Consider the following 8,015-nt stretch of genomic DNA (forward strand, 5'->3'; position numbering starts at 1 on the left):
TAGACTTAAATCTGAATCTTTTATCAGTGTGAGATTAAAGCCTCTTAGATTAATTTATACTCATTTAAATACTGTACTTTATAAGCAAATCAAATTTAAATGTTACATTCAGTTAATTAAATAGTTAAAGGAGAATTCCACTTTACCGGTTTAAAAATGCATAACCCAGTGAATTTTTGTGCGTATTCGCATCTTGCTCTGAGTCAAACGTCACAGAACGGATTAAACATAGTTATTAGCAAGTCACACGGTGAGAGGTTGGTGTGATGGTTCTCCTCTTTAATGGGTCACCAGCAGAAAGTAGTATGATTTTAATCACTGTATGAAACTGGCTGGTTACTGGTTTGAACCACTTGGGGGCAGAGCAGCACTTTGATGTACAACAGCTCTGTAATTCCAGTCTGAAGCTTGTCAAAAAGATCAGTTCTCAGCGGTTTATGACTGATATTTCTAGGCATGTTATTGAAGTCTGGGGTTCAGTCCTGCTGTCGAATGACATATATTTACAGTTCTGTTGGTTGCAGAAAGGTTTCCAAAGATCTATTCAACCTAAAAAGTTTAAATATGTTATTTAATCATAGTCTGTATAGATGTTTAAACTGCTAAATATCAGCTTTCCTTATACCTCTCACATGTGGTAAGACGGAGCGTCTGCCAGAGGTATAAGTATGGACCAAGTAGTCATCGGGATGCACCCCAGCTGTGTGCATCCACAAACCAGTTGCTAATTACTGGAATGCAACACAGCTGAGGTGCAGAGCCCACATGATAGAGGAGAGAAAGACGGAGCAGAGGCCCTGACAATCAGAAGTTGCTTCTACAAGAGGTTGTATAAAATGTAACTGGTTGATACAGAATTTGATGCCTGTGAATTTAATAGTCCTTATAAAGAAACACTTTTGTGGCTGGTGATTATCCTCCTCTAACATGACACATGCTCTGTTTGATTAGCTCTCCAGCTCATCATGAACATCGTGGACTGTTTGAGCTCTGACCTTGTGCAGCAAAACCCATTCATTATGAAATTATTAACATTTACAACTGCAGATGTGAAGAATTATTGTCAGAGCTCTTTTATTATCATCTATAATTATAAATGACTTCCTAACATTTGGAAGTGAGAGACTCTTGACCTTTTAGCAGTGATTTTATTATTATTAATTTTTTCAGGCTTTAACCCTTCATTAGAGACCTGACAGAGTAGATGGAGTAAGAGGGGAGAGAGGTGGGGAACAACATGCAACGAACATCCCCTGCCGGACTCAGAATGAATCTATGAGGTTACCTCATATTAGCTTTATTAATGACTCAGCAGCCAAGACAAAGACATTTTATAACCTGGAAATTTTTTTTTTTGGTATCAATGACGTACTGTTGTAGGTTTTTTTCTCATTATTTATTAATATATACTTTATATTTCATCCTTTATAAACTTTATAAAGGGTAAAACTGTTATATTGCACACTTTCAAAGTCAGTGTGGGTCATGTTTGATTATACAATAAACTGTATTATGCTGGTATATGAGTCATCTAAAAGGAAACGTATCAAAATGTACCGTTTTACTGTAACTCACCTAAGATTCGTCACACCAGAACGTGTTGTATGTTCTGTAAAGCTCAGTTATTGATTCATACTGCAGCTGCTGTGATACAGAGAAATGCATATGAAATCATACAAACCAGGTATTGTTGTAACACTACAAAAGAGTCATATGAATTATCAGAAAATCAAAACTTTAAATGAAACAAATCTGACTAATAACATTCTACAAATAAAGCTCACAAAATGTTTGTACTGGACCATCAATCACCATGTTTATGAAGAAAGAGAGCGCATACTTTTTACTTTTCAAGTGGTAACAGTATTTCTCAGTACCAAATTCACTTTATCAAATCTCTTCCCACAGTCAGCTTAGCAATAGTCAGTGTGGACTAAACCAGGAACCACTTTTCATTGCTTTAAGACTAATTCATTCACTGACCACACCATAATCCATGGATAAATTCATGAATTCAGTTGTTTTACAAACTCAACCATCATCAAACCTCATTGTATTCCCACTTCATTTTGCACAGGTGGGTGCAGTGAAACACTTTAACAGTGGAAGTAGTGATGACGGTAAAGGCTTACATGCAAGCAGACAGGCAGGTGAGCAGAAAAACACCAGGTGGTCAAATCAAAGGGAACAGGCAAAAGTCAGAGTCCAAGAACCAGGCAGGATAAGCAGACAGAACAAAGGCTGGAACACTATGGCATGACAGTCAGTCTGGCATGAAGTGGCAGAAAAGGACCAGTAAATATGCAGAGAGCCAATGAGGGAAATGAGAACAGGTGTGTAAGTGGGCGGGTGAGGTCTGGTAATTGAGAACAGGAGACAGGTGAGCTGGTGGATCTGGAAGTAGATGACTGGTATAGCAGGAAAATAGTCTGAGAACATCTGGTGGGTTGATGGAGAGTGTTAGGAGAAGGGCTGAAACAAACAGGGCAGGGATGGTTTACATACGGTTGTAAAGACAGATTCACATTCAAACCCTTACATAAAAATGAAATTAGATTTCAATTTGTTACATTCTGCTAAATCTACGTACATCTAACTGAGTTTTCATTCCTTGGTGCCCTCTTGTGCCAAGTGAGAGATGGAATTGTATTTCCTTCCACCTTACCCTCCGAGGCATCACTTTCTCATCTCAGGGTGTCAAGTGCCCATGAGTGGGCTAACAATGTACTCTACTGAAAAGTCTGTGTGTCTCATAAGGTGTCTGTTAGCATCTGTGTAATGCACAGAAGGTACTTGACAAAACGTCGGTATTTGACGGTCTGAGAATGAGGTCAGGCTGAGGACTTCATTTGCATTACTGTAATTACATTTCATGAACTTGAATTTATGCAAAAAAGGCCAAAATAATGCCTATCAAAGCATGTCGGAGCAATTCTGGCTAATTTTTCTGACGTATACTTTACTGAAAAGTCCCTGCAGTAAAAAAGTGCAAAAACAATAGTGATTCATATTGTTATGCTACCTGTTGTCAGTGGTTTTTAGGTCAGTGTGTCCAGAGTGACGGTTTTCTTGTTGCCAGACAAACGTTGTCAGTGTTCAGACAGAGTTGGTCATCCTGAGATGTTCATCGAATGTTTTGGCTGCATGCTGGATGTTAGATTAACTGTTGTGCTGAGCTGCAGTTCTGAATAAGTGTGATACCAATTGTTTAAAAAAGCTGTAACATGATCTATTCAGTGGCATTTTACACTGCAGTTCAGCTTCTTTTCAGTGAGGAATCCAAATTCTAAATCAACAGCAATAAAAGAGTATTTCTGTGGACCCTGTAACTTCAGGCTGACTTCATTTTGAGGTTTAACTGTGAACCCATCTAGAAAAAATGCTTCCTGTCGGGTGCAGGGTGTGTGTGTGTGTGTGTGTGTGTTTGGGTTAGAGAGAGAGAGAGAGAGAGAGAGAGAGAGAGAGAGGGTGACAGAAAACAGAGAGAGTCAGAGAGATTTATCACATCTGCTTCTTTGAGTCTTTTTGTCTTACTGAGCAGGCAGCTTGATATTGTTTATATCTTGCAAAGGAGACATCAACAAATCAGATCTATACAATAATACAATCTAGAAACACAGCACAGAAACAAAGGCCATCTAAAGAAAATGAATAACATGGGTGTTCAGACCGTGCTGGTCTTCCTGCTCCTCTTCATGGCGACTGTGAAGTCTGACCCAGGTAAATATCTAACTGTCTTTGTTTACTTTATCCAGTGATTTACCTTAAAGCATAGTGTTTTAATAGACTGGTCTGGATTTTGTACAGCACATTCTGTCAAAACTGTGACATTTAAGAGCCTTTTCAAAGAAATGTCTCCAATTTCCTGTATTTCATTTATGCTGTTCAAACTGCTGTGTTGAACCTTTGTCTATTTTTCACTCCACTGAGCTGCGGACATCTTTCACTCTGATGTTTTCATATACTTTATTCTTCACTGTAGTATATGAGTACATTTTATTTTGATTGCTAGTTGCATTTTAGTTATTTAATGTGGGCTGTTAATTGAAACATCTCAATCTCTGTCTATGTAAGATAATAACATGGTATAATACATAGTATCAGATGCACATGCAAGGAATTTAGTCTTGGAAACACATCTCAGCCCTCAGACCTCATTTCATCCTTAAAAACAAATGAGTATTAATGAAAGCAAGTACATTATTATAAATTAATATTTGTCCATATGATTTAAGGAGTTCAATTCTGGAGAGAAGACTTCACAATGACCTGTCCAGGAAAGGGAACGTGGTTCTTCAAAGGAAAACAAATACCAACTGAAACACCTGAAAGATCTGATACATCTGAAACATCTGAACCATCTGAAACATCGAAAACATTTGAATATAAGCAACGATATAATAGGGATACGAAAGGCCTATATTACTGTACATATGGATCAGAACCTGTTAAATATTATTTCTACGTGCAAGGAATGGGTGAGTAAAAATCTTTTGATTTCTTATGATGTGCCACTTTTGTGTGTCGTCCATCCTGAATTAACACTTCTTCAACTGCTGTTCTTTGTTCTCTAGTGTGTCCAAACTGTTTTGAGGTAGATGCCACATGGATTGGGGCGGTTATTGTTCTGGATGTGGTCGGCACAGTGTTTGTGATGATGGCGATCTACAGGTGCACCAAGAAAGAAAGCCCAGCTGGACCTACACACGCTTCCAAAGGTAAGAATAGAGTCAAACAGATAAGAAAAACATGGCTTTACACTACATCACATATCTAATATGGCTGAGTAAAAGGTCTAATAATATCCCTTGGACATGTTGCATGCTGATTTTTAAATGACACCACAAATGCTTGATTGCATTATTTGCCATTATCTTCCAGCACCTGGTCGTTCAGGAGGCCGGGGTCCACCTGTCCCATCCCCTGACTATGAGGTAGGTGTTTTTATGTGTGTTTGTGATTTTCTTGTCCAGAGTGATTTGGCAGGAGCACAGCAGAAATCTTCAATTATGGTTCAATCAAAACTTTTCTCTCTCCTGAGGAGTCAGTGAGTCAGTGTCCAGCCAAGAAATAGTCCAACATGATATCCATTCAAAATCTTAAACCTTCTCAGCAAAACACAAATATGTGTATGTCCTAAAATGTTTCAATCAGGTACAACAAAGCTACTTTATTTTCAAAGTTAAAATATGGACTATAATTGAAAATCTGCTTCCTGATTACCGTTACTACTGCCCCTGAAAGCCAGGTGTGACTTTGATTTACAGTTATGTTATGTATAATGCTCATTTATCTTGAAACAAAACCGTCACCACGTTTGTGATCAACCTAACACTGTTCATGTTGTGCTTTGACAGCTACTGAATGTTCACACTCGCACCCAGGATACTTACAGTTCTCTATCGTGAACAGGACAGGATAATTGAAAGTCACCTAAACGCACCTGGTCGGGGTCCATGGACGACAGCAAACATTAAACACACACACACACACACACACACACACACACACACGAGGAAGCATCATGGTTCCACTAGCATGAAAACACAGGCTTTTGGATTTGAAGGGTTGCTCATTTAACTCAAAAGGCTAAAAGACAATTCCCTTGTTCACTTACCTTGTCAGATACAATAGCATGGGCTTCCTTTCTCCAGGTGTTCTGAGAATTTATTTTGAAGCACTCATTGTACTACTGACAGGGTGTTTAATGGATTATTCAAAGCAACGAGGACATTGTCTCCACCTGTTACTTACAACTGATACTTCGATACTTATGCTGGAGGGTGTGGGAAAAGATGACTGGATCAGTGGAGTAGCTGAGCTAATTGAAATATGAAAACTATGATTTGATAATGTACAAATGGGTGACAAAGTAAAGGAAAAACCAACATGAAGTGTCTTAGTATGGTTGTGGACCACTATGTGCCACCAGAACAGCTTCAGTACAGCTTGCCGTTGATTCTACAAGTCTCTGGACTCTACTGGAGGGATGAACACCATCTAACACGAAGGTCCAAAATCTCTCACAGGTGTTCAACTGGGTTGAGAAGACCACAGCCTTTAATTCACATCATTTTCATACTCACCAAACCATCCAGTGACCCACTGCACCCTGCGGATGGGGGCACTGTCATCCTGGAGGAGTCCGCTCATTTGTCCAGGTTTCTCCATGAATTTGTCACTTGTCTGTACAGCCACATATTAGTATTAGGGGGGAAAGCAAACATACAAAGAGGATGACAAATTGGTGCGATGCCACTGTAATCAACTATAACACAAAGTGCTGCAACTGAAAGTGGAGAACAACAAGTACAGTAGTAACAACATATAAAGAGCCAAAATGTTTAGTTTCTTTTAACAGTAGTAGCGACATTTAAAGAGCCAAAATGTTTAGTTTCTTTTACAAGAATAATGCAAACGTGATTGACTGCATTTATTATGGGTATTGATAAAAAAAATCCTATAAGGGATTTAATGGGGAGTAATTGCATTGCTGTTGAGTCAGATCAGTTATCTCAGGGAGCTAAAGTCAGAAACTATTTGCATGGCTAGAAACAATTAGAGGCAAGTGAATATTTGTTTTCTTGTTTAAATATACACTCACTCTCACTTCATTATTTATTTACACTTGTGCACTCTATTGCAACCCAATACAACTGTCCTACCATAAAGTTTATTTTGATGATGCCTAGAATGTCCAGTGTCATAATGGTGTTGATTAAATGTAATGCTTTAGTGTTCACTGTCACTAGTTAGTGTTGATGACGGGTCACATTATATTCAGAAATGTTTCTGCCTCATTCATGTATGTAAGTGGGAAAAAAATGGAAACACCTCTCAAATATAATGTAGCCCAGCACAGTATCATCTTTACTATGACCTCCGTAATAAGCACATAACAGAATTTAGACATTTGTGAACACTGCCAAAGACAAACCATCTAAAGCTCGGGCTTTGTACTGGATTCATTTAGATTGCACAGGTTTACCAGTTGTGTTTTTTTAAGGGGCCACTGGTTTTGTAAATATATCTTCTTGTACTTTGAGTGTGCTGACCACTTAATATAAAAGTTCTACTTTGCTTCATAATTAAGAATCATAACTCATTTCAAAAGTAGAGATTGACCCATTTTCTGTACATATATGTCATTAATGCTAAAACTTATTTTGCTCATCACAGTTTTCTTTCTTTCTTTCTGTTTTCATGTTAATTCTATGTGTTAATCTTCTTGTTACAGTGACAGGCGCAGCGTGTGCCATTAATAAATAAACCACAGTCAACTTTGTTTGTTTTCATATTCTTCTTTGCTCATGGCTGGAAACAGTACCAAGATGCTTCTACAGATACAGCTCTATGTGATTCATGAAGCAACCATAAAGCCGCAGCTCATATCCGTTGCTCGCCCGCATGCACACTGTCTCCATCAATAGGTCTTCATCATGACACTATCTCTTTTGTGAGTGTCTTAGGAAACATCTGATGTATCTCTGAAGCATTTCCCAATACTTATACATATGTATTTTATATGGTTAGACACATTGGAAATGTTGTGTCATGTTTTTGTCCTCTGTTGTTTTTACTGTGACTTTCTCAGCAGTGACTGAGAGCAGCAGCACTCATGGAAATGATGATGACAAACATGATGCCACACAAAATACATAATATTTTCTTCATGCAGATTACTGATGAGTGATTTATTGTAGCTCAGAGATACAGTGTTTAACGGAAACACTCCCACACTTACTGCTCAGTTATCTTCATCTACATCTGCTGTATGTTTGTGCGACACAAAGAAGTGTGTGTGTGTGTGTGTGTGTGTGTGTGTGTGTGTGGTAAATGAATACAACGTGCTCTTCAATCTGACTATCTGGAGTCAACCCAGTCCCACACGCAGACCTACATCTGCCCGAAGAGCGTGTATGTTCATGTGAGTGAACATCTGTGCATGAAAGTACTCATTTCTATTCAGCAAGTACGTACACATGACCTTGTGTGAGTGTGTGAGTGCATGAAAG

General features: G+C 38.5%; 2 protein-coding genes across 5 annotated transcripts in view; one reads left to right on the forward strand and one right to left on the reverse strand.

The window, feature by feature from the left end:
- The window catches only part of LOC109951805 (myelin protein zero-like protein 2), a 20,126-nt gene extending 17,854 nt beyond the window's left edge, over positions 1 to 2,272 (reverse strand). For 2 of the 4 annotated variants that reach the window (XM_020586512.1, XM_020586519.1), the window contains exon 1: positions 2,133 to 2,271. In XM_020586512.1, coding sequence (XP_020442168.1) covers positions 2,133 to 2,134 — 2 coding nt within the window. In that variant the 5' untranslated portion in view covers positions 2,135 to 2,271. Of the gene's footprint in view, positions 1 to 1,575; positions 1,645 to 2,132 lie in introns of all 4 variants that reach the window. The other 2 variants (XM_020586528.1, XM_020586504.1) reach the window with 2 other exon arrangements.
- Positions 2,258 to 6,342, forward strand: LOC109951826 (T-cell surface glycoprotein CD3 epsilon chain). The gene is made up of 6 exons (XM_020586540.1): positions 2,258 to 2,333; positions 3,613 to 3,720; positions 4,236 to 4,478; positions 4,575 to 4,718; positions 4,882 to 4,934; positions 5,358 to 6,342. The coding sequence occupies exons 1-6, from the start codon at positions 2,315 to 2,317 to the stop codon at positions 5,406 to 5,408; spliced, it is 618 nt and encodes a 205-aa protein (XP_020442196.1). The 5' UTR covers positions 2,258 to 2,314; the 3' UTR covers positions 5,409 to 6,342.
- Positions 6,343 to 8,015: the final 1,673 nt, after the last annotated feature.

Source organism: Monopterus albus, unplaced genomic scaffold (genome assembly GCF_001952655.1).
Source record: "Monopterus albus unplaced genomic scaffold, M_albus_1.0 scaffold8.1, whole genome shotgun sequence".
Taxonomy (NCBI): domain Eukaryota; kingdom Metazoa; phylum Chordata; class Actinopteri; order Synbranchiformes; family Synbranchidae; genus Monopterus; species Monopterus albus.

What these genes read in the sequence shown, in the direction of transcription:
- LOC109951826 (XM_020586540.1), top strand. An exon ending in GACTGTGAAGTCTGACCCAG is followed by an intron (nt 3,721 to 4,235) that starts GTAAATATCTAA and finishes ATATGATTTAAG; the next exon opens with GAGTTCAATTCTGGAGAGAA. An exon ending in ACCTACACACGCTTCCAAAG is followed by an intron (nt 4,719 to 4,881) that starts GTAAGAATAGAG and finishes ATTATCTTCCAG; the next exon opens with CACCTGGTCGTTCAGGAGGC.